A 27560-nucleotide genomic window follows, 5' to 3' on the forward strand; every position below is an offset into this window, starting at 1 on the left:
GATTTTTTGTGATCTCTCAAAGGCTTTTGATTGTGTAAATCATGAAATTCTGCTAGACAAGCTCAAATATTGTGGCATGAGTGGGACAATGCACAAATGGTTCAATTCGTACCTAACTGGACGAGTGCAGAAAGTTGAAATAAGCAGTTCTCATAATATGCAAAGATCAGCACATTCCTCAAACTGGGGAACTATCAAGAATGGGGTTCCACAAGGGTCAGTCTTGGGTCCTTTGTTGTTCTTAATATATATTAATGACTTGCCATTCTACATTCATGAAGAGGCAAAGTTAGTTCTCTTTGCTCATGATACAAGTATAGTAATCACACCTGACAAACAAGAATTAACTGATCAAATTGTCAATACTGTCTTTCAGAAAATTACTAAGTGGTTCCTTGTAAATGGACTCTCACTGAATTTTGATAAGACACAGTACATACAGTTCCGTATGGTGAATGGTATGACGCCATTAATAAATATAGACCTTAATCAGAAGCATAGAGCTAAGGTAGAATATTCCAAATTTTTAGGTGTGTCCATTGATGAGAGATTAAATTGGAAGAAACACATTGATGATCTGCTGAGACGTTTCAGTTCAGCTACTTATGCAATAATGGTCATTGCAAATTTTGGTGATGAATATCTTAGTAAATTAGCTTACTACGCCTATTTTCACTCATTGCTTTCATATGGTATCATATTTTGGGGTAATTCATCACTGAGGAATAAAGTATTTATTGCGCAAAAGCGTGTAATCAGAATAATAGCTGGAGTCCACCCAAGATCATCCTGCAGACATTTATTTAAGGATCTAGGGATATTCACAGTAGCTTCTCAGTATATATACTCCCTTATGAAATTTGTTATTAACAACCAAACCCAATTCAAAAGTAATAGCAGTGTGCATAACTACAATACTAGGAGAAAGGATGATCTTCACTATTCAAGATTAAATCTAGCTTTGGCACAGAAAGGGGTGAATTATGCTGCCACTAAAGTCTTTGGTCACTTACCAAATCATTATGAAATATCGTATTCATGATCCATGGAACTAGTATTAATCTAATCTAATCTAATCATACAATACTGCAGGTATTCAATAAACATAAAAAAGAAAGTACATTTCAAATTTCTATCTGTCCATTCTGTCCTTTTCTATGAAGACATTTCTTGGAAATTCCAATTATTATGTTTCAAAAAAAAAATTTTTTTTTCCTTCGCCAATGACACTATTTTTTGTCCTACTCCCCACTTCGATTTTTAATTCTTGTAATTACATTTGTCAGTTCCTCTGCGGAGCTTTTTCAGTAATTCATTTTTTAATTTAATTTTATTGACCTTTAGATGGAATTAATACATCCATTTACAAGTGCATTTTAAAGACAGTAAAGATTCCAGAATGAAGACAGTGAAGATTGTTAAATCATAGGGATATAGTTATTTTATACATGAAGTATGAATTTGCAAACATCAGTAGTTCAACATTTATGTATGTTGTAGGGAGTAGTAGGTTTCTTGACTCATTTCGAAATACTGATTCTCTGAAGTTTGCATATTAAGAGTAATGCCCCCCCCAAGATGTAGAAGAAATGCCCAACAACTGGTTCAACAAGGGTGTAGTAAGTGACCTCTTTCATACATGAATAATGCTTCCTTAGGATTCTTCCAATACATTTGAGTCTGCCATCTGCTTTCCACGTAATTTGATTTCCACATTATATCATTCTGAACAGGTGAACCTAGAAATGACATCACGTGACACCTCAAGCTGCTGTTTGAGTTATTCTTTATTGTGAGGTTGGTTTTGCTCAAAGACTGTTACCAAGTACAGAGTTTTGTTAACAGCACGAGTTACACTTATACAAAAAACACAATGTCAAAAATATAATATTTATGATGTTCAGTCGTCAGGCACAGGTAGATGCATCTACCTCTGCACAACAAAGACATTTGTATTATATCTTTGATAGGCCTATAGTGTTTATTATATAGGTACATAACTCTTGCTGTGGACTAAAATGTATTGGATAGTGGTCTTTGACTGAAGCCACTCGCACGATAAAGAATAAACTGAAAACCAGCTTACGGTGTTGCATAATGTCATTTCTACAATTTAAGCAAGCTGTAGAACACAATCAACAAAAAATATTTTAGGTACTCCTAGACACCTCTATGTCGTGGCTCATTCTCATGGGCAATTGTCATTTATGTGGTCAAACAATACCAGATTTTCAGATATTTAGGTACATTACATTAGTTAAAGGTTACACAGAGTTAGTGCTTGCAGAAAGGTAGACGTGCATCGAACCACTCACCAGTTTCTCTATGATTCTCCTCACTGTCGTCTGAAGACACGTCATCGGTGTTGAACGTGAGCTTCTCATACTTTGACCTGTCCTCTGCAGGCGCTCTCACGTAGGGAGGGGAGAGGCTGGAGCCCAGCAGCAAGGCGGAGGCCGTCTCCGCTTCGGGGGAAGAATTGCTGCTACCATCACACATCCAGTTCTCTGACCTCTCACAAACCTTTAACAGTCCTGCGAACACAAGAAACATCAGACGCGTATGAGAGGCCTCAGAACTTTATGTACAAACATAATGGCTGATTTACCTAAAATTAGCATCCCCAATATATTGCAAATGAGAAGTGGTATTCTTACAGAATGGAGTTGGACACAGGGATTCAAAATTTTACTTATGGGGTGATTCCAGAAATTTTGGGAAAGTTGTTCAATACCATCATGTGCTCATTTATTACACACAACAAGACCAATTCTTGAAACTAAACTAATAGCAGAGGTGATTTAAGAGACAACTGAGTTTCTTATAAGTTTCTAGCACAAATATTTGAGATGCATTCTATGTGCTCAGTCCATCTCATTACAACCACCACTGGCAAGACATTAGTGCCCATTGGCCAACAGTTTTTGTTGCCTCTGTAACTGACTTCCAGTAATGTTGGAGGCTCTTCAGTTACAGACATAGGTATACCTAAGGCAACAGCACTGGTACTTAGGTCATAGCACAGGTTATTCTACAGCTGCTCTTAAATATTTTTTCCTGTGCAGAGGTTGTAAATACAACCATTACTCTGCTTGGCCATTGCCCAATTCTGGCAACATTATACAGGCGCAAGCTAAAAGGATGTCCTTCATGAGAACCTACTGTTACACCTAATATGAAATCCTGACTTAATGCAGCTCTACCTGCTACACCTATACTATGCAATTCGCCTTATGGCATATGATGGAGGGCAAGATACTTAGTCTCAAACACTACACAACGTGCACTGTAGTGACAAGCAATATTATAAGTAGAAGCCTGTATTGCAGCTGCTGGCCTCATTTTCAACCCACACAGGTCACTGTGATAGGCAATGACATCAGGCTAATGGGGTAGAGTGTGACGATAATTACTGACAAACTGTTTGTACCAGAACCCTTTAACAAACAACAATGTGACCCAAGAAAGATCTTCAAAACATTACTGGAATGGTTTTAATGCCCTAGCACACACAGTAAACAATCAACAATGATTCTTAATTTTATAAATGTACTGCAGCATTTGAAGACAAACTGTCTCAGATTGCACCTCATAATGGTGATACAGTTGTTTTATAAGCACACTGTGTTACATTAGAATTTCAATACACACAAACGTGGGTAAAATATTATTTCTGGACTGCTCATGTCATTGTATAACTGCATCTAGTTAGTTTACATTTCTGGTTGTGATAGCACGAACTGTGGCAGTTCGAACAGGCGTGCTGGACCGAGACTCGAACCTGGCACCTTGCCTTCTGCAGGCAACATTTGTGACCATCTGAATTATCCAGGTACAATCCCAAGCCCGCCCTCATGGCTTCATTTCCACCAGTACCTCTCTCCTACATACCAGACTTCAAAGAGTAGGTCTCCCGGATAACTTGCGGTAATAGCACTCTAGGAATCTTAAACCCCTAAAGAAAAATGAGGGGCACTTTAAGCAAACCTAAAAATCAACAAAACTCAACTTGCTACATAGGAAGTCAGCTACAGTGTTCTTCAAATTTGAATGTTTGATCCACTTCTGTACTTTGCTTTTATAAATGACCCACCCAACAAATGGAACCCCTTGACAGAAGTTCCAAAGGTGATCACACAATAAACCACTTAACATAAAGTCTGAAAAGGGTTACAACTGGTTCAGTGCCAGTTTAACATCCCAAAAAGTCACACAGTGCATTTCAAATGATTAAAAGTGAATTACAGGTCTCAAAGTAGTTATTACTGGCTATAAACTAAATGAAAAATTCAGGTGACGAAAAGACAAGATCTTTATATAAAAAAAAGTTAGTTTGGACAAACTGATCAACATTCATTTCAGCTGGCTTTCAACTTAGATGCATCTCTGAATGGCAGGCAACAATACTAAAACACTATCTGTAGTATTATGGTAAAATCTTATTGGATAATGCAACAAAAAATAAGTGAAGGCTGATGAAGTGATAATATGGAAAACATCTACAATGCACTGTTTCAGGCTTTCTTGATGCAATAAACACTGCCAAGGCTGCTTGACAACTTTGCTGAAACTGACATTCAGTAAAAGTACCAGAAAATTTATTTACAGGCTATGAACACTACACCTGGCAATGCAATTCGAGAACTGAGAACCAAGAGACCACTGCTATGCACCTTTAAGTCAGTGGCTCACAAATTATTTTTATTGTATCTCAAGACAGTGCCAAAGCTAAAGGACGTTGCTTAATATATTCACACTCATGCTCCACCATAATATTTAAGACTACACTGTGGTCTTCCAGCAGCAATTCACACTGTCAATCAAAACTGACAAGCAGGTGATCAGAATATAGCAGAGGTTTAACAACTTCTAACTATACTTTGGAGCATCAGAACTCTTCAAATATGTTGGAATTCTTATATTCAAGACATTTGTAGTTAATAATAAAAGTTTGTTGCAGATGAAATATGGACAAGATAAAAAACTAATTTTTATATCCACATAGAACTTCTACACAGAATTAAGAGCGGCATTCTGTGTTCAGGTGCAAACACCTTGGGCAACTCATCTGCAGACATCAAGTGTACCAAACAGAAAAACCATGGATAACGAGAAAATATTGTAAGCCTTCATTACTAACCATTACTTCTATAAATTATCTGAATCCTTGTTCGTACTGTAAGGAAATATGTTCACAGTAAAGTAAGTATCCACTCTACTATATATAGAGACCAATAAAACCGGGAAAAACTTTTACCTGCAAGCTGCAGACTATGCCACAAACAACGAGTGGGGCAAATGACAATTTTCCTATATTCATTTGGTGTGTGTGTGTGTGTGTGTGTGTGTGTGTGTGTGTGTGTGTGTGTGTGTGTGTGTGTGTGTCCCCCACTAATGCCTACGAGCATTTTACTGTTTTATTTACAACCATGTCAGACTGTAAGGACCAACATAAACTGAGCTTTTATGGAGCTGTGGAACTGATGGTATAGCTAACCAGTGGACAATGTCATATCTAATCTTCGTAAATCCATACTTAAACTGGATGAAGGTGGGATGCAGCTGGTATAATTTTTATTAAAAATGAAATTCCTCCAGCTGTACTTAAGATTTTATATTTACTTCACTACTAATTTCGGTGTTGCGTCAATGCCATCTTCAGGCCCGTACACTTTGATGAAATCAGTTGTGTATGGCTCAGTCTAGGAGTCCGCGGTGAGACCAACACGTGCTCCACATGGATGGCGAGCAGTAACTACATGTGACAGTTAAAGATGGCAAAACGAAAGTTCAAGTTTTAAATTTCTTGCTCAACAAATCATTCACACAGGAGAATTGTAGACGCGTATTGTGGTTTGACCACTGAACCGATTCCCGTACGGATGACAAAGAAATAAGCAATTGTGGTATAGACAAATAGCTGAAGGAGTGGGTAACAAATAAGTCACCAGGTGCAGATGGAATACCAATTCGGCTTTTCAAAGAGTACTCTATAGCATTGGTACCTTATTTAACTTGCATTTATCACGAATCTTTTGCCCAGCACGAAGTACCAAGCAAATGGAAAAAAGTGCAAGTGGCTCCTGTCCATAAGAAAGACAAAAGAACAGATCCACAAAATTGCAGACCAGTATCTCTAACATCGGTTTGCAGCAGAATCCTTGAACATATTTTCAACTTGAATGTAACAAATTTTCTTCAGACCGGGAAACTTATGTCCATGAATCGGCAAGGTTTTAGAATGCAAGCTGAACTTGCCCTTTTCTCCCATGATATACAGCGAACTACGGATGAGGGGCAAACAGACTGATTCCTCTAGATTTCTGGAAATCGTTTGACATGGTGCCCCACTGCAGGGTGTTAAAGAAGGTTCAAGAATGTGGAACAGACTGACAGATAGGTGAGTGGCTCAAAGACTTCTTGAGTTATAGAACCCTGTATGTTGTTCCCAATGGCGAATGTTCATCAGAGACAAGTGTATAGTCAGGAGAGCACCACGAACGTGTGATAGGCCCACTATTATTCTCTATATACATAAATGATTTGGTGGGCTGCTATTTACAGTTGTTTGCTGATTATGTATTTAAATATCTGGCTGTAACATTGCAAAGAGATATGAAATGGAATGAGCATGTGAGGATTGTAGTAGGAAAGGCGAATGGTCGCCTTCAGTTTATTTGGAGAATTCTAGGAGACTGGATGTAGGATGCTAGACCGATCTATTCTCGAGTATTGCTCGAGTCTTGGGATCCATACCACGCCAAATTAACAGAAGACACCAAAGAAATTCAGAGGTGGACTGCTAGATTTGTTACTGATAGGTTCAAACAACATGCAAGTGTTACAGAGGTGCTTCGGGGGAGTGGGGTGGTGGGTGGAAGGTGACATACTTATCGAAGAACGTTATTGAGAAAATTTGGAGAACTGATTTTTGAAGTTGATGCCTCCAATGTTCACTGCACGTAAGGACCACAAATATAATATACAAGAAATTAGGGCTCATACATAGGCACTCTGACCGTTGTTTTTCCCTCGTTCTGTTTGCAATCGGAATGGAAATGAAATGACTAGCAGTGGTACGGGGTACCCTCTGCCACGCCCCGTAAAGATGATTGCAGAGCATCGATGTAGATGTAAATTCTTTGAACTGGGTAGAAATCACTTATTGTGTTCCACAAGGCTCAATCTTAGGTCCAGTTTTGTTTCTCATATATGTAAACAACCTTCCATCTAATGCTAAACAAGCAGAATTAGATCTTTTAGTGGATGACACTAATATTGTCATCAGTCCAAACATACATACAGCAACAGAAGAAAGGGCAAATATTGATCTTAAAAAGTATTTTTGAGTGGGTTCCTATTAGTGGTTTCACATTAAATTTCAAAAAGACACAACAAATTCAGTTCTACATTTCTAGAGGTACCACATGAGTGATAAGCATAACTCATGGGAAGAAACAGTAACTAGGTTGGAAACTTCCAGATTTTTACATGTCCTGGTTGATGAGAACTTAACTAGAAAAAAATCGTTCTGGAACTTCTAAAACAACTTAGTTCAGCCACATTTGTACCCCGAATCATTATAAATCTTGAGGAGCCTATTTTCATTCAATAATGTCATATGGAATAATGTTCCATGGTAGCTCATCTTTAAGAAAGAAAGCACTCACTGATCCAAAACAGGCTGTAAGAATAATATGTGGCACTCACCAATGATCATCTTCTGGATGTGTGTACACAGTGTTAGGTATTTTGACTACTGCTTCACCGGATATTTATTTCCCAATGATGTTTGTTGTACATAAACTACTGCAGTTCAAAAGAGACAATGATGCACATAATCACAACAGCACAAGGAGAGGGGGGGGGGGGGGGGAAGGAAACACATTTATGACTCCACACTAAAACTCTCCACCACATATGCAGAGTATAATCAATGGCACACAGAACATAATGTAACATTCAAAAGTATGCCATAAGAGCCGACTCTCTCTCTCTCTCTCTCTCTTGTGTGTAATATATATTACCCCATTACAACTTATTTGCTGTTTCAGAATTTTTTTCAAAAAATAAAATTCAGTTTTCAGAACAATACCTCAAGGTAAGTGCTATCGACATCGAAGATTATAATGACCATCTAATATTGTTAACCTGTGAAGAAATTTTTATCACAATTTTTACCTGCTTCTTTATATGATTTCTTAAATGTTGAAGTGACTCACATATTGATTACATCTGAAGTACAAGTAACCCTTATAATTATGTCAAATTCCTATATCTGACATATGAATGTCAATTTTACTAACAAGTTGTTTAACACTGACTGCTGCATACTTAGTGATGGATGTTTCTCCGCCAGGCCTGGCCTGCTGTGGCCATCGGCAGCCACACGGCAACATCTGTGTGGTTCTGCTGTAGCTGCCAGTGGCCACACGACAGTTAATGTGTTAAAATAGGGGAAAAGAAAGAGAGTCAATTTCTCTTTAGCTAAATAGTTATCCTTAAGTATAACTAAACAGTTTTACAATATTTTAATCTGCATTCATTGCAATACAGAATTGTGATTTTCAAATGAGCCAGTTGGACTATGTTTGTTGATTTTACAAACGATCTAATATAGGAAACAAGTTTTGGAAAAGAGCAGTTATGCAGGAAACTTTACTGACACATATAAACATGAATTTCATATACGAGGGTAATCCCAAAAGTAAGGACTCCTATTTTTTTATAAGTACAGAACTCTTGTTTGTGTGCCAGTTGGTCACACTTATGAAGAGTACTTCACGCGCTGTGTGTAAACATGCTCATGCCACGCAGAGGTGCTCAGTCTTGGCAGTCGTTGAGAATGGAGCTCCCGTTGGATGTTACCGCCAAGTGCAAACTGCGTGCAGTTTTTCAGTTTTTGAACGCAAAGGGCACTGCACCGATTGAAATCCATCGCCAGCTAATGGAAGTGTATGGTGAGTCGTGCATGGATGTCAAAAATGTTTGTAAGTGGTGTACAGAGTTTGCAGATGGTTGGACCGAAATTCTTGACGAACACCGTGGCAGCGAGCTGGTATGACATGGGAATACAAAAACTGCCATAGCGTCTACAAAAATGCATCAACAGAAATGGTGATTATGTCAAAAAATAGCTAAATGTTCAAGCTGTAAATTGATGTAAATCATCGTAGAAATAAACAGGTCTTTGTACTTATAAAAAAAATAGGAGGCCTTACTTTTGGGATTACCCTCGTATTACAGACCAAAAAAACTTCAGCTGACCATCTGAAAAGTGGATGGCTATTATAAACACAAATATAAGCTGATAATAATAAGAGTATACTGTCTGACACAACTACGATGAAGGGAAAACAAGAAGGGCCAGAAGAAACCTTGTTAGAGAAGGGAGGCAATACATGGCAAGGATGACCATCACAAAATATATCACTGAAATAGAAAAGAGGCTCAAATGACTAATAGAAATGATTTAGAAACATGAAATACACAGGACGTCATATTTGCAGTGCTATGGTGCAGAACTGTTAATATATATTTCCCAAAATTTTGGAACATTGTCATGTAGACAAAAGTTTTACACAGTATGAGAAAAATGATAAAACTTGTGTGAAATGCGGGTCTAAACGCAGTTTTCATTTAAATGATTAGCAATATTAACACCAGACTTCATGAAAATTTGTTCCGTACAGAATTTGTTTCTCTATGTTATCAGTAGTTTCATGCATTTCAAGAATAACAGACATCTAAAAATACAATAATAAAATAGAAATTAACTAATGAACTGATCAAATGAGCAAAGCACATGACAATTACATAATTACATTCTTTCAAAACCTACCCATGGCAGTACAATTTATGCTTTAAAGTAGACTGAAGCTGTTTTTGTTCACCTTTCTACACTGCAGATCACTTCTCAAGTACAAGTAAGCAAGGCCACAAGTGGATACACGTGTGCGAGAGCGCGCGTGTGTGTGTGTGTGTGTGTGTGTGTGTGTGTGTGTGTGTGTGTGTGTTGAGAGGGGCCCGGAGCCAGTGGGGACTACACAGAACAAAGAAATAGCAATCTCTCTTGCATAGAAAAGTTCTTGTCATAGGTAAATGCTTATGGATTAAAGGAGACCACTCACAGAAAAGTAGAAACATTGAGTAGTTGTTAGGCACACTCAAAAGAAAGAAAACTTGCTAGCTTTTGGAGTTACCCTTTGACAAGATAGCGTAAACACACACACACACACACACACACACACACACACACACACACACACATTCCTCTACCCTTACATTGAAGTGGCTGGACTGACCGTGCCAACACTTTGTTTGTCGGCAGGTGGACTGGTTGTGGTGGGGGTAGTGTTGTAGTGTTGGGTAGAGGGAGATGGAGGTGGGAGGGACGGAGCGGGGGGTGGGGGTTGGATGACTTGTGGCTCGGATGGAGGTAGTCAGTTTGCTGGCTAAGAATGCGGGAAGGGAGGGGTAGCAGGTATATGGGCTAGGCACTTAATGCATCACTGTAGGGGCTGGTGGGGAGCAGCGCATGCTGCAGAAAACTTTGGGACATGAATTGGAAGGATATGACAAGACAGAGGAAGGGGAAAGTACTGGGTGAGAGTTCAGGGACAGTGTGTTAGCCAAGATTGAGACCAGGACGATTATGAGAGCAGATGTGCTGTAAGGATAACTTCCATCTGTATAGTTCAGAAAAGCTGGTGGTGGAGTGAAGGCTCCACATGCATGGGTTGCAAACCAACCATTTAAATTGAGGCTTGTTGTGCTCAGCTGCACGTTGTGCCGCTGGGTGGTCAACTTTGTTCTTGTCATCAGTTTGGCAGTGGCCGTTCATCCTTTAAAAGGCCAGGCCATCATTGAAAGCAGCCATGTTAACTCTGCTGCAAACACTGCACAGCTTATGCCAGTATGACTACCAACCATCTGTCCACCAGGATACCCACTGCCAAACTGTTGCCAAGAATAGATCCTTCCCTCCACCATCAACTTCTCTGAACTAAGCAGATGGAGTTATCCTTACAACACATCTTTTGCTCCCATGATTGCCCTGGCCTCAATCTATGATACCCACTGTGTCTGCACCCTGCACCCAACGATTTCCTCTTTCTCTCTTGTCACCCCCTTCCAATTCACATTTCCATGTTGCCTTCAGCATTTGCCGTTCCCCACTGGCCCCTACAATCATGCATTATATGCCTAGCCCATCTACCTGCCACCCCTCCCTCCCGCATTCCTAGCTGGCAAACTGACTGCCTCCCTCTGAGCTGCTAGCCACACACCTCCAGTCCTTAAGTCCCATAGTGCTCAGAGCCATTTGAACCATTTAACCCCCAGTCCCCTCCCTCACTGTCCATCTACCCACCCCAATTGGCCCCCATGTCTGACAAGAAACAAGGTACTGGCACTTTGTGTGTGTGTGTGTGTGTGTGTGTGTGTGTGTGTGTGTGTGTGTGTGTGTGTTTTACTCTACCTTTTCAAAGAATAACTCTGAAAGCTATCAAGTTTTCTTTCTTTTGTGTGTGCCTAATGACAACTCAACACTTCTGCTTCTCAGTGAGTGGCCTTCTTTAATACAAAAGTAAATACCATTCTCTCTTTCTCATATCAGTAGCTGTGTTATTAATCAATATTATTCAAAAACAGGGCAAGAAAATATACCAAATGACCTCTGAAGAATTGCCAAAAGTCATAATCATTAGAGGGCGTGAAGGGTGTTGAAGTTACAAGTGCTAATTTAAATATGAGAAAGAGTGAACTATCAATTGGAATGAGGCACAAAAAGATATTTAATCATTGTTTAATACTGGTAAGGTAGGAATGTAAGGGAATGCCTCCATTATAAAAGCTGCTGTCCATATGACTGGGGGCAAGTTTTTCTGGGAGTTTGGGCAGTTGCTAGCAGAGTGATGGGAGCAACAGGTGAGAGTTTGATTCGACAGCTTAGAATGATGCTGTGGATACTCAATTCTGGGTAACAGTATAGTGGCAATACTGGCAGTGACCATATTGAAGTGGAGCAGATATATAGTTTTATGTTGTGCCGAAGGCTAATAATAATAATAACAACAACAATAATAATAATAAGTACACTTATGTTAGATTGTGTGTCTTTCTTTGTTATTTAAAGCTTTAAGGTCAACTGGGACACTATATAGTAAGTGAACCTGCAACCAATGAAAACAAAAAGGTACATGTATTCCGCAAGAGGTGTGGGATTTGACAAATTACTGATGAGAGCTTGAATTAGACGCTACATCAGTAGATGTCAATGTAAACACCACACTTCTGGTATTTATATTAAAAATGAAGAAATTCCTCCAGCTGTATTTAAGGTGTCGATTTTATTTATTTGTACTGGCTGATGTCCCACTGTCCTCCATTTCAACTATGGATGTGCAGAGAACAATTCTGGTAATCTTTCACATTGGTCCTCCATTCAATATCACTTCTCTCCCACAAATTCAATGCCCTTCTCAATTAGTACACCAGACAAGGTGACTATGTAGTTTGCTGCCTTTCCCATTACACCAAGTTTCTTGCTTCTTCAGAGTTCCAATACTCAATTACAAAATATGGCTTCAGGGTTTCAGAATGTGATGTGCAAGTATGGCTATTTAATTCTGCAAGAACAAACTAATGTTAACACAGTAATAATGAAGACAGCTTAACTTTTTTTTCCCTATGTCAGTGCTACTGAATGACTACTTACTGCTGCTCTATTTTCTTAAATTATTCACTATCCTGTACTCTGTATTTCAAATGATAACATTACATGACACTCATTCATTTAAAATGGAGAACTTCAGAGAGTTGTAGAGAGAGCAGACTGAAAACTGAAGAGAATTCTTGCATGGATTCAACAAACAGCCGCCCGCATCTCGTGGTCGTGCGGTAGCGTTCTCGCTTCCCACGCCCGGGTTCCCGGGTTCGATTCCCGGCGGGGTCAGGGATTTTCTCTGCCTCGTGATGGCTGGGTGTTGTGTGATGTCCTTAGGTTAGTTAGGTTTAAGTAGTTCTAAGTTCTAGGGGACTGATGACCATAGATGTTAAGTCCCATAGTGATCAGAGCCATTTGAACAAACAGCCACAACAATTTCACATCTACTGTCTTTGCGTTGGAAAACTTGAAAAGAACATTATACTCTTAGACAGCTCCACAAGGAAGTACGTAGGAATATCCTTACAACTATTAGTATTCTACCAGTTTAGCTGATTATGAGTTAAGAGAGACTAAACACACAAGGCCATCAGTCTCCTATTCATCCCCCCTCCCTCCCACCATGATGGAATTAAAGTGTATCCATCCGTCTGTATATCAAGTAAATTCTACATGGAAGTGTTAGAACGTTTTCTAATGTTTGCGTAGCATGTATCTGAGGTGGGGCATAGGTCCTAACCCAGTATTCACCTGGTGGGATATGGGGAACTGCCTAAAAGCCATATCCAGACTGGCTGGCGCACCAGTTAATCTTCAAGAATCTCAGGTGTTCAGATATAGGAGCGTCATGGAAAAACTTTAATACACCTGGCCATAGGAGAGCTTGGATGAAGAGCAACCACTTATGCACCACTGGATCATAGCTCTTCTTACACAATGTTCCATTTATTAACTGTAAATCTCCTTTGGTCAGAGGAGATTAGTGTTTAACGTCCCGTTGACAATGAGGTCATTAGAGATGGAGCACAAGCTCGGATTAGGGAAGAATGGGGAAGGAAATCGGCTGTGCCCTTTCAACGGAACCATCCCGGCATTTGCCTGAAGTGATCTAGGGAAATTACAGAAAACCTAAATCAGGATGGCGGGGCGCGGGATTGAACCGTCGTCCTCCCGAATGCGAGTCTAGTGTCTAACCACTGTGTCACCTCGTTTGGTGATTTCTTGAAAGACAGTCTGCTTCCTTTTGTTGGTGTCTGCTTTTGTATACCAATGTCACAACCTATTACTGAAGCCTCATTGCCTACTACGCCAGTTGACCAGACTGGTCCTTCAGGATAGTCAGCCAGCATTGAGAATGATGGTCAATCACAACAATGAATGATTTGCCATATAAATATGGCTGTAACTTGTTGATGCCCAAACTCTTTCTCAGTTTTAGAGTAGTTCATGTTGGATTTAGACCAGAAGCATATGCTATCACTGTATCAGCACCTTCCTGAATATAAGCTAAAACTGCACCTATACCATTACAGCTAGTGTGTGTGAATTTCTGTCTCAGTATTCTTACCATACAATGATAGGACCGGAGAAGAGATTTGTGCCTGCTTAAGGATAATGAAAGATCTTCCTTGCACATCATTCTAGGAAAACATGACAGCTCCTTGCAGTAGTCCTTTCAAGGGATATGCCTTGGTACGTAAGTCCTTTATGAATGGCTGGTGGAAAACTCTCACATCATCATCACTGGAAAATGTGTGACTGCTCTTATTTTCTCTGGTCAGGATGGACTTTCTCTCTTCCATTAGTCGCTCCAAGATTTTTATTTCCTCCTCTGCAAAGCAGAGGCCATTAGTGTTTAACAACTGTCAACAATGAGATCATTAGAGATGGGGCAAAAATCTTGGATTAGGAAAGGTTGGAGAAGGAAATCGATTTTGCTCTGTCAATGGAACCACTCTGGCATTTGTCTGAAGCGATTTAGGCAAAACAGAGAAAACCTGAATCACGGTGGCCGGATGTGGGTTTGAACAATCATCCTTCCGAATGTGAGAGTCCCATGTACTAACCACTGCATTCGGCAAATAGCCACTTTTTTCAGATTCAGGCAGAGGCCTGCAGCCTGAACACACTTCAACATGGTTGTCAGGTGGTTTACATGTTCTTCAAATTTAATTTCTTTTTCTTTTTTTTTTAAAGGTCCTGCAGACAGTAAAGACACGTCATACATTTGGAAGTTTGAAGTTGGCTGTAGCTTTGATCTCATAGAAGCCATCAGGAATTAAGAAGAAGAAATTCTCATTTGCCAGTAGCCTGTCTGCAAGTTTAGAGATGAAATATACTTGGTTCCTTTTGAACCAGTCTAGGGTGTCATCAACACATGGCAATGGGTAGACATATTTCTTAGTGATTTTGTCAGTCATCATTACTCAACACAGAGACTGCATGTGCCATCGTACTCCTTCAGCAGGTCCACAAGAGAGGAGGAAGAACTCTCTGACAGTTCAATGATGTCATCTTGCATTCTTCTTCACTTCTTCCTACATTATCTGTCATACAGCCAGCAACAAAATATATAGGCATAGGCTAATCAGTGGATAATCTGCAGTGTTCATACAATTTTTTTTACTATGGGCCACTTGGTCCGACTCTTCTCCACTCTGGATTTTAAAGCACCTGAAAACTGACCCATAATGGCCAACATTCCTCAGTCTGGCCAGATCTTATAAGCAGTTTGATAGTACACTACAACTTCAATTACCCCAACTCCAACTACGTGGATAATTTGTCTACATTTAAAGTCCGCAAAGGCTGGCTATGGAATTTCAAGGCAAGGCATGGTATGGTATTTGTGAGTTGGATTTATGCGGTGCAAAATATCCTGATCATCAGTTATTCGGATTGCTTTGAGGGGAAAAAAAAAAATTGTGCTGTATGACTAAAATGGTTGGTTTTGAAACTTCCTGGCAGATTAAAACTGTGTGCCCGACCAAGACTCGAACTCGGGACCTTTGCCTTTCGCGGGCAAGTGCTCTACCATCTGAGCTACCGAAGCACGACTCACGCCCGGTACTCACAGCTTTACTTCTGCCAGTATCTCGTCTCCTACCTTCCAAACTTTACAGAAGCTCTCCTGCGAAAATTTGCAGAACTAGCACTCCTGAAAGAAAGGATAATGCAGAGACATGGCTTAGCCACAGCCTGGGGGATGTTTCCAGAATGAGATTTTCACTCTGCAGCGGAGTGTGCGCTGATATGAAACTTCCTGGCAGATTAAAATTGTGTGCCCGACCGAGACTCGAACTTGGGACCTTTGCCTTTCGCGGGCAAGTGCTCTACCATCTGAGCTACCGAAGAACAACTCATGCCCGGTACTCACAGCTTTACTTCTGCCAATATCTCGTCTCCTACCTTCCAAACTTTACAGAAGCTCTCCTGCGAGCTGCCAGGAAGTTTCATATCAGCGCACACTCCGCTGCAGAGTGAAAATCTCATTCTGGAAACATCCCCCAGGCTGTGGCTAAGCCATGTCTCCGCATTATCCTTTCTTTCAGGAGTGCTAGTTCTGCAAGTTTCGCAGGAGAGCTTCAGTAAAGTTTGGAAGGTAGGAGACGAGATACTGGCAGAAGTAAAGCTGTGAGTACCGGGCGTGAGTCGTGCTTCGGTAGCTCAGATGGTAGAGCACTTGCCCGCAAAAGGCAAAGGTCCCGAGTTCGAGTCTCGCTCGGGCACACAGTTTTAATCTGCTAGGAAGTTTCATATCAGCGCACACTCCGCTGCAGAGTGAAAATCTCATTATGGTTGGTTTTGTTTGATAGTCATTGCAGTATACATGTACATTTGTTTATCGTTCTAAAATCAATCATCAGGAATGTTTTAAAAGACAAAATCTTGCAGTGAACACTGCAAAACATGTATTATTGTGTTTATGGTGTCAGTCATTTAGTCTGGCTTACATAAGTCTGTGTCGTGATCTTACCATAAACACTCATTTGTCGCTATATGTTCTGTCTTCTGTGTCTTTCTTTTTGTTTTGTTTGTGTGTTTTAGTTTACTGTGCAGCAGATATCCTCTAAAGGGAAATGCATTATCTTATTATTGGCATATAAAATAAAAGTCCTCGAACAATTAGATAAAGTGTGAGTGGTAAGCAGTTAGCCGAGATGTTTGGCAAGTCAATATCCAAAATCTCATATATATTTATAAAACTGAATTTTAAACTTTGTCTCTGTCCTCTAGAATGAAGATGGAAATTCACTGAGAAAAGCAGTGAAAACAGCAGAAAAAAAAGGATCCTGAAGTGGCTGTATTCAAGTGGTTTTTGCAGCAGTGAGCGTTGGGAAACCCTCTTTCAGAGCCAATTGTCTGCGAAAAAGCAAAACTTCTGACCAAGAAAATCGATAGTTTCTCTCCATTTAAAGACAGCAATTGCTGGCTATTAAATTTCAAAGCAAGGCTAGAATTCGTTAGTTGTATTTAAGTGGTGGAAAACCACAAGCAGAGCTAAAAGCAACATAAAATTTTATTTCAAAATTCAAAATAGAAGTAGAATCTTATGAGCCTGAATTTTTATATGACACAGATGAGATACATTATTTGGAAGGATCTGCATGAAAGAACTACAGCTACTAAAGGGGGAACTAGTGCTCCTTGTCATAAGGATAGTTAAGACCATGTTATTGTGCTGAACTGTCCTAACCCTATGGCAAACAACAAAATACCCCTTCTGTTGATAGGAAAATTGAAAAACCCTCGGGCTTTTGCAAATGTTAAAAAAACTTTGCATCATTTGCAAGAATCAACTGAGGGCCAATGTGGCCGATACCGTGTTTTGCAAACGGTATGATTCAATTTTCATGCCTGAAATGAAAAACTACCACAAGACAATAGGAAAAAGAAGGCAGTAAGGTGGTGGTGGTGGTGGTGGTGATGATGATGATGATGATGATGATGATAATGATGATAATAATGATAATAATAATAATAATAATAATAATAATAATAATAGCGTGTAACGAAAGCCTCCCGTCAGGTAGACCGCTTGCCTGGTGCAAGTCTTTTGATTTGACGCCACTTTGGCGACTTGCGCGTCGATGGGGATGAAATGATGATGATTAGGATAACACAACACCCAGTCCCTGAGCGGAGAAAATCTCCAACCCAGCCGGGAATCAAACCCGAGGCCTTAGGATTGACAGTCTGTCGCGCTGACCACTCAGCTACCGGGGGCGGACAGTAAGGTGATCTTAATTTGGGACAGTGCACCCGTTCACTTCACAGAATGCCTTTCTGTCAGAGATGATGGACATTTCAACACACACTTCCTGCCACCAAACATAATGACTTAGCTGCAGTCAATGGACCAATCGGCTATTGAAACAATGAAGCAACACTACAGGTGACAAGTATTGAGGAAGCTTTTGACAGAAGATGGAAATGCAGACGTCATTGTGGCACATCACCAAAAATTGAATTTAAAGGACTGTTCTTGCATAATTGTGGAAGCGTGGAATTTTGTGAAGACAACCACATTAAAAAGAGCTTGGAATGAATTGAAAGGCATTTCGGCCATAGATGAGGTACAGGAGGAGAAAGATGAAAAGATGAACAATGAAAAGGAAGAAATTAGAGTAGCTGGTGACATAAGAAAGATCCTCCTCAAAATTCCTCGATATTCCGATTGCAGTGAAGAGCATATAGGCAAGATGCTTGCTTGTGATTCTTCGAATCCTGGATTCCAAATTCTCAGTGATGATGAAATCATTCAAAGTGTGAGGGAAGAAACTGATGTCCAGGGATGACGCTGGCGTTTAACCACATGCAGGGCCAGCAGCTGGTGAGGCATTTGCGTGTCTTGACACTGCGCTAACATAGAGGGGTGGTAGCCTGAATGTGACCATATACAACTGCTCACCATCAAGCAGATGCGTGACTTGGCTGCAGGAAAATGGTTGAAGGCATTAAGTGACTGACTCTGGCTAGTATGTTCCAGAACTGAAATTGTATGTACAAACAGTACTGTACAAAATCTAAACAACATTGTTTTGTGGTCACTGAATTAATACTAACTTAGTATGTATACACAAGCTTAGCTTTTTTTTATAAGACCTGGTTTCATGAGTTATCCATTATCTAGATATTTTATTTTTCAGATCCAGTCCCAAAATCATCTGGGTAATTGGAGTTCTACTGTAGCTCCGTCTCCTGCGTTAACTGTAGTGGTAGCAGAGCGTATTCTTCATCAGTGATAATAAACTACCCATACAGGAATGGTAAGGGTCCTACAAGGATGAGTTGTGGCTGCTCAAGAAGATTAGTGATTCAAAGTTCCCCTTGACCATCTTCAATGCTTATGATTATCGCTGGCACATAAGATTTCTTTTGTGGGCCCGAGTAGCTTTTTTTCAGGCAACAAAAGCTTAGTTTAACTCAGCATCTCAGTTTGCCGACTGGACCATGTGTCATTGATTGCCTGCAAGACAGTATCTTCAATGGCAAAAAACTGCCCTGACAATATTTGTTGCATTTTTGCTGGAATAGTTTTGTCAATCTGGAACTCCGATCTTCCATACCCTGTGACTGCCTCTGACACCTGCTAGAATACCCTTCTGAAAATAACATTATGACTACATTGTGCTAAAATGACAAATTCGAAAGGCTGCATTTTGTCGCTGATGGTTATCCTTGCAATACATGTTCCTGCTGAGTGGACATACTGTATTTTCCCATTTGCAACCACCATACTTGCTTTCATATCGCAGACCAGTCTTCTTTAGCTGATGACAATAAGCACCTCTTTCTCTCCCCCTCTTTTTCTCTCTCTGCAGTAGAGTACACTGTATCCAGGGTGTCCACAGTAAAAACATACCAGGGCGTTGTTCCCTGTCTTACAAATGTTTGTTTTTCTGTGGGACATTATACCTGTGTTGGTTGCATGCTGGTCTGGCATTTGATCGTAGTGACATAAGTTGGAGTCCATTCTCCAAGGTGCATTCACTAGTGATGGAGATTGAAGCCAAAGATCGATATGGTTCTTCTCTGACATTCTCTATTAACTCCTGGCATCTCTATTCATGGTTGCTATCTCTTGTGTACTCAGGTCATGGTGGTCTTCCATAACTGTTATAGTTGTCCATCATAACTCTTTTTTCCAACATTTTCTGTTGCAATTCCTTGATTCGCTGGTACCACATGATGAATTCCTCCTTCATAGTCATGACATCCTTTACCAGAAGAGCTTGGTACATGTTTTCTCTGACACTTTTCATCAAAGGTGAGAGTTTGTCAGTTTCTGTCATATTTGGATTCAAGATGTGATATAGGGCCAAAACATTCTATGCTGTTTCCTGGTCTTCAATTGTTGCTCACCTAAGGGAACTTGATGCTGATTATTGCCGAGCATTTTCTTCAGTTCAGCCTGGAATTTGTCCCAGCTATTAAGCGCCTCTTTATCGGTCTCTAAGCACTAAGTGGCTGTGTCACTCCTGTAAAAAAATTTGCTGAACACATCACATTATCCCACATGTTGCATTTGGCGACTTGGTCCAATCCTTTCAGGCATTTTATCAGATCTTGAACAGCATCTCCAGAAAACACTGTTAGATGCCTGATGTTAAACTGACTTACAGCCGTTTGCTGTTTTGGAATCCACCTGTCTGCCAACTATGTGGATCTTAGGAATCATATAATGCTTGTATTCTGATTCCCATCAATGTAGGAAACTGCTTTTACCTTGCCAATATGGGGTCAGTGGTGTAAAGGTTTTAAGCACCAAGCCTCTCCATCTACACACTGACAACAATTGAGTCCAAATCTGAAGATAGGTCATTAATGCATTTAGCACTTAATGCACATTACTGACCGCAATGCACAGCCAGAAAGAAACTAACCTCCTAGATGGAGAGTGTAGCTATTTATTGAAACATTAAATATTCCAGACTGCTGATATTTATAAAAACATTGAATATTCCAGAATATACAAGGGTTTGACCTGGCGACCCATAGCACGTCAGCCGGTAACGCTAACCACTACACACTTAGCACACTACATGCACTGCTTTAACAGCAATATTTCTACCTTCTCGAAATTTGGGGCTAGTGAAGAGGCAGAGTGTATTTTCTATTCTTTATATCTTCAAACTGTAACAGGAAATCAAATTTTCTGGAAAAAAAACTTTAAAACTCGAAGTCCTAATCTTAGCTGTAATTCATGTGCTACGGGTATGAAACCAATTTAACAGTTACTATTGCAACCACCTCTCAAATTGTTGCAATTCTGAAAGAGTATCTCTCTAACTCTAATGGAAGCTCCCTTCTAGAACAGACAATTTCAGTCAAGTAGGGATGTGTGCACAGAAATTTTATTCGGTGAGAGTGGCACTGTACCTCCAAACAATATTTTACCTTTTTCAAAGCGTATGGAAAGTATGATATTGTTATTTCATCATAATATGCCCTCATGGCTAAAGAAATATTTTCTACAATCTTTAATGGAAATATCTGTCAGGATTCCAGGATGTAGACAGTCGCAGGAGGCAGAGATTTATCGTATGTTCTACCTTGCTTTTTTATTATAAGAACACTTTAGTTTTCCTGTGGTGATCATGTCTCATAACACACCGAGTAATGCTCCTCACAATGTAGACTCACACAGCCAGAGAAGGGATTATTTTTCCCATAATGCAACTGAAACAGAAGGAAAGGACAGTATTTAATTTGTATGCAGCTGATTCTTTGAACTGGTTTCATCTGTACCCTTACAATTGCCTTTTAACACCAGAATGTTTAGTCCTAGCTTATATTTGTAGGAACCACAGCTTCTTTCCCGTAGGCAAGTTACATAACAGGCCTATCACATAAGTCATGTAGTCCCATAGTTGTTTGCGTCCCTCCCTGTACTATGCCCTCCTGATACTGCCTGCATCTGTTCATTGCCACAAATTTGGTGAGTCTACATACAAACTGTTAATTTGTCTGCAGCTGGCATTCTAAGACGAGCACTGTGGAAGATTCCAAACTTGGATTTTTGCAGAATAGAATGGGATCAAATTCCTGGATTGCCGGGGCTTGTATGGCTCTGTTATGGAAAGGCATCAGGAGAAAGAAAACTGGCATTCTACGGATCGGAGCGTGGAATGTCAGATCCCTTAATCGGGCAGGTAGGTTAGAAAATTTAAAATGGGAAATGGATAGGTTAAAGTTAGATATAGTCGGAATTAGTGAAGTTCGGTAGCAGGAGGAACAAGACTTCTGGTCAGGTGACTACAGGGTTATAAACACAAAATCAAATAGGAGTAATGCAGGAGTAGGTTTAATAATGAATAGGAAAATAGGAACGCGGGTAAGCTACTACAAACAGCATAGTGAATGTATTATAGTGGCCAAGATAGACACAAAGCCCACGCCTGCTACAGTAGTACAAGTTTATATGCCAACTAGCTCTGCAGAGAATGAAGAAATTGATGAAATGTATGATGAGTTAAAAGAAATTATCCAGGTAGTGAAGGGAGACGAAAATTTAATAGTCATGGGTGACTGGAATTCGACAGTAGGAAAAGGGAGAGAAGGAAACATAGTAGGTGAATATGGATTGGGGCTAAGAAATGAAAGAGGAAGCCGTGTGGTAGAATTTTGCACAGAGCATAACTTAATCATAGCTAACACTTGATTCAAGAATCATAAAAGAAGGTTGTATACATGGAAGAATCCTGGAGACACTAAAAGGTATCAGATAGATTATATAATGGTAAGACAGAGATTTAGGAACCAGGTTTTAAATTCTAGGACGGGGCAGATGTGGACTCTGACCACAATCTATTGGTTATGAACTGTACATTAAAACTGAAGAAATTGCAAAAAGGTGGGAATTTAAGGAGATGGGACCTGGATAAACTGACTAAACCAGAGGTTGTACAGAGTTTCAGGGACAGCATAAGGGAACAATTGACAGGAATGGGGGAAAGAAATACAGTAGAAGACGAGTGGGTAGCTCTGAGGGATGAAGTAGTGAAGCCAGCAGAGGATCAAGTAGGTAAAAAGACGAGGGCTAGTAGAAATCCTTGGGTAACAGAAGAAATACTGAATTTAATTGATGAAAGGAGAAAATATAAAAATGCAGTAAATGAAGCAGGCACAAAGGAATACAAACATCTCAAGAATGAGATCGACAGGAAGTGCAAAATGGCTAAGCAGGCATGGCTAGAGGACAAATGTAAGGATGTAGAGGCTTATATCACTAGGGGTAAGATAGATACAGCCTACAGGAAAATTAAAGAGACCTTTGGAGAAAAGAGAGCCACTTGTATGAATATCAAGAGCTCAGATGGAAACCCAGTTCTAAGCAAAGAGGGGAAAGCAGAAAGGTGGAAGGAGTATATAGAGGGCCTATACAAGGGCGATGTACTTGAGGACGATAGTATGGAAATGGAAGAAGATGTAGATGAAGATGAATTGGGAGATATGATACTGCGTGAAGAGTTTGACAGAGCACTGAAAGACCTGAGTCGAAACAAGACCCCCGGAGTAGACAATATTCCATTGGAACTACTGACGGCCGTGGGAGAGCCAGTACTGACAAAACTCTACCATCTGGTGAGCAAGATGTATGAAACAGGCGAAATACCCTCAGACTTCAAGAAGAATATAATAATTCCAATCCCAAAGAAAGCAGGTGTTGACAGATGTGAAAATTACAGAACTCTATCAGCTTAATAAGTCACAGCTGCAAAATACTAACACGAATTCTTTACAGACGAATGGAAAAACTAGTAGAAGCCAACCTCGGGGAAGATCAGTTTGGATTCCGTAGAAACACTGGAACACGTGAGGCAATACTGACCTTACGACTTATCTCAGAAGAAAGATTAAGGAAAGGCAAACCTACGTTTCTAGAATTTGTAGACTTAGAGAAAGATTTTGACAATGTTGACTGGAATACTCTCTTTCAAATTCTGAAGGTGGCAGGGGTAAAATACAGGGAACAAAAGGCTATTTACAATTTGTACAGGAACCAGATGGCAGTTATAAGAGTTGAGGGACATGAAAGGGAAGCAGTGGTTGGGAAGGGAGTGAGACAGGGTTGTAGCCTCTCCCCGATGTTATTCAATCTGTATGTTGAGCAAGCAGTAAAGGAAACAAAAGAAAAATTTGGAGTAGGTATTAAAATCCATAGAGAAGAAATAAAAACTTTGAGGTTCGCCGATGACATTGTAATTCTGTCAGAGACAGCAAAGGACTTGGAAGAGCAGTTGAATGGAATGGACAGTGTCTTGAAAGGAGGATATAAGATGAACATCAACAAAAGTAAAACGAGGATAATGGAATGTAGTCGAATTAAGTCGGGTGATGCTGAGGGAATTAGATTAGGAAATGAGACACTTAAAGTAGTAAAGGAGTTTTGCTACTTGGGGAGCAAAATAGATGATGATGGTCGAAGTAGAGAGGATATAAAATGTAGACTGGCAATGGCAAGGAAAGCGTTTCTGAAGAAGATAAATTTGTTAACATCGAGTATAGGAAGTAGTTTCTGAAAGTTTTTGTATGGGGTGTAGCCATGTATGGAAGTGAAACATAGACAATAAATAGTTTGGACAAGAAGAGAATAGAAGCTTTCAAAATGTACAAGCTTTCAAAATGTGGTGCTACAGAAGAATGTTGAACATTAGATGGGTAGATCACGTAACTAATGAGGAGGTACTGAATAGGATTGGGGAGAAGAGAAGTTTGTGGCACAACTTGACTAGAAGAAGGGATCGGTTGGTAGGACATGTCCTGAGGCATCAAGGGATCACAAATTTAGCATTGGAGGGTAGCATGGAGGGTAAAAATCGTAGATGAAGGAGCTTGCACAGGATAGATTAGCATGGAGAGCTGCATCAAACAAGTCTCAGGACTGAAGACCACAACAACAACATGGAAAGGCAAGCACCTACTTTTAAGATTAGAAGACTTTTACAAACTTGTAGGCATCAAGCAACAACTGTTAGTTTCACTTGGAAATAATGGGATTTAGAATCACACAAGGGAATGCACGCACTACTACTTTTAGCTAACTAATCACATTTTGATGATGAAATTTAGACACAGACACTGTCACTCACCAGTTACACAGTAAGAAATCAGCATATACTACAGAATAGTTTGATAGCACTTTGACATACTTAACACGCCTAGTGCAGATCTGGATCAGGTAACAGAGGATGTAGGTGCTTTATGCAAGGATTTCACAAAGGAGGATGCCGTGGTTATAGTGAGTGGTCCGGGAAATAGCATTGACAGAGACTCTGAATATTCCATAGAGAGTGACCTGGTGAAAATAGCATCAGCAACGAAGCATACGAGTGTGGGATTTGTGTCTGTGTTGAGACGCCATGATCGGCCTCATTTGAACTCTTCCATAGGGAGGGTGAACTTGGAGTTGGAGTGGCTGCTTAGGACGGATATAGGGTCCCATATTGGTTTGATTCCTGTGGATGCTATTGATAGGTGGGACTACACTAGGCATGCCCTTCACCTCAATAGGAAAGGGAAGGGAAAACTGTCTGGGTTGATTGCAGAAAACTTAAGGGGGGACACTGTCAAAAGTGGTAAAATACCAGTTGTCACAGGTGTCAGAGGGATGCCTTTTTTAGGATAGGGAAGGGGGATAGAAAACGAGTTTTAAGAGAGATTGGCAGACATACTCAGTTTGAGAAAACAGATGAACAGGAGTCAGATTTTAGCATACAGCCTCCATTTAAACAATGTTTAACAGAAAGTAATCAGAAACTGCCAGTTCATCTTCACCAAAGCAGTTAAAATCCCATTAGTACGCAGTAACAGTTATCTTTATTACACCAGAACATTCCGGGACTCAGAAATAAAGTTGATGAACTACTCATTTGTATCGATGAAATGAATTCATCTAACGAAATTGACATAATCTGCCTCTCTGAACATCAAGTGACCACTGGTATAGATATGATAGACATTTCAGGATTTAAGCTAGATTCCTACTTCTGCAGAGTAGATATGGATGGAGGAGGAGTTGCCACATTTATTAAAAACTGCCATAAATTCAAGAACATTGACATTAATAGATTCTGTTTAGAGCAGCATCTAGAAGCATGTGCAACAGAAGTAGAGTTCCATAACAGATCCTATATAATAGTAACTATTTACCGAGCACCTGCAGGAAATTATGATCTATTCATAAATCATCTAGAAGCTCTTTTGGGTTATTTAACAGGAAGAAACAAAGAAATTTTGATTGCTGGTGACTTTAATAGAGATTTTCTAATTCAATCTTCCAATAAACATTTACTGCAGTTAGTAATGTTGTCTTTCAATCTAACTCACATTGTAAACTTTCCAACTAGGATCACTAAATCCTCAAGGACAGCCATTGATAACATTTTTATAGACAAATCAAAGGAACAAAATCATATCAGTAAACCTGTAATAAATGGACTATCACATCACGACATGCAGCTCCTTGTTTTAGATGTAAATTCTAAGCAGATTATCAAGACTGCTAAATCTGAGTACAGGAGAGTAGTCAATCAACCAAAAATTGAGTGTTTTAGAAAACTGCTCAAAGATATGAACTGGAAAGATGTTTATAGTGCTCATGACATGAATGAAAAATATAACACATTCATGAACAATGTCAGTACCATGTTTGAAAACTGTTTTCCTCTGAAAGTTACCCAAATTAAACAGAAGTCTATAATAAAACCATGGATCACACAAGGAATAAAGATTTCCTGTAAGACAAAAAGGAAAATGTATCTGTCGGCCAAGAATAGCTCCAATACTGATGATTTAGCTAAATACAAGGAATACTGTAAAATATTTAAAAAAGTACTTCAGACGTCTAAACAAATGCACTACAAGAAGAAGATAGCAATGTCAGGGAACAAAATAAAAACAATATGGGATATAGTAAAAGAGGAGACTGGTAGAACCAGAAAGGAACAGGAGCAAATAGCACTAAGGGTGGATGATACATTAGTAACCGATGGGCATAGTGTGGCAAATCTATTTAACAAGTACTTTATATTCGTTACTGATAGAATGGGATTGTCAGGATCAGTAAATAATGCCCTTGAGTATCTGAGACTAGCCTTTACAAATAGCTCCAGGTACATGAATATGTCACTCACTTCACCAAAAGAAATAACTTCCATAATAAAATCTTTAAAAACAAAGCATTCTAGTGGTTACGATGAATTATCAACAAAGTTAATTAAGGCATGTTCTTGCGAGTTTAGTACAATTCTAAATTACTTGTGTAACCAGTCAATTATAATTGGGTCATTCCCTGACTGGCTGAAATATGCAGATGTTAAGCCTCTATTCCAGAAAGGGGATAAAGAGATGCCATCAAACTACAGACCGATTTCACTTTTGCCAGCATTCTCAAAAATTTTAGAAAAAGTAATGTACAGACAGCTTCTCAACCATCTGACCACAAATAACGATCAAGAACACAGTTTGGATTTCTGAAGGGTTCTGATGTCGAAAAGGCTATTTGCACCTACAATGAAAATGTACTTAATTCATTAAATAACAAGTTACAAGCAGCAGGTATTTTCTGTGATTTGTCAAAGGCATTCGATTGTGTAAACCACAACATCCTTTTAAATAAATTAGAATTCTATGGTGTCACGGGCAGTGCTGCAAAATGGTTGAAGCCATACCTAGCTAACAAGAAACAAAGGCTGTCAGTGCAAGGGACTAGTGGATTAAGTCATCTGTCATCATCAGAATTGGAAGAAATTACATGTGGTGTCCCACAAGGATCCATCTTAGGGCCATTGCTTTTTCTTGTGTACATTAATGATCTCTCATCAGTTACACTGCCAGAAGCAGAGTTCGTTTTGTTTTTAGATGACACAAGTATTGCAATAAATAGTAT

At 39.7% G+C, this 27560-nt stretch overlaps 1 protein-coding gene across 1 annotated transcript in view; it reads right to left on the reverse strand.

The window, feature by feature from the left end:
* Positions 1 to 27560, reverse strand: part of LOC124781787 — a 241900-nt gene that overhangs the window by 15386 nt on the left and 198954 nt on the right. The window contains 1 exon segment of the mRNA XM_047253889.1: positions 2316 to 2534. Coding sequence (XP_047109845.1) covers positions 2316 to 2534 — 219 coding nt within the window.

This window comes from Schistocerca piceifrons, chromosome 1 (assembly GCF_021461385.2).
Source record: "Schistocerca piceifrons isolate TAMUIC-IGC-003096 chromosome 1, iqSchPice1.1, whole genome shotgun sequence".
In the NCBI taxonomy this organism is placed as follows: Eukaryota; Metazoa; Arthropoda; class Insecta; order Orthoptera; family Acrididae; genus Schistocerca; species Schistocerca piceifrons.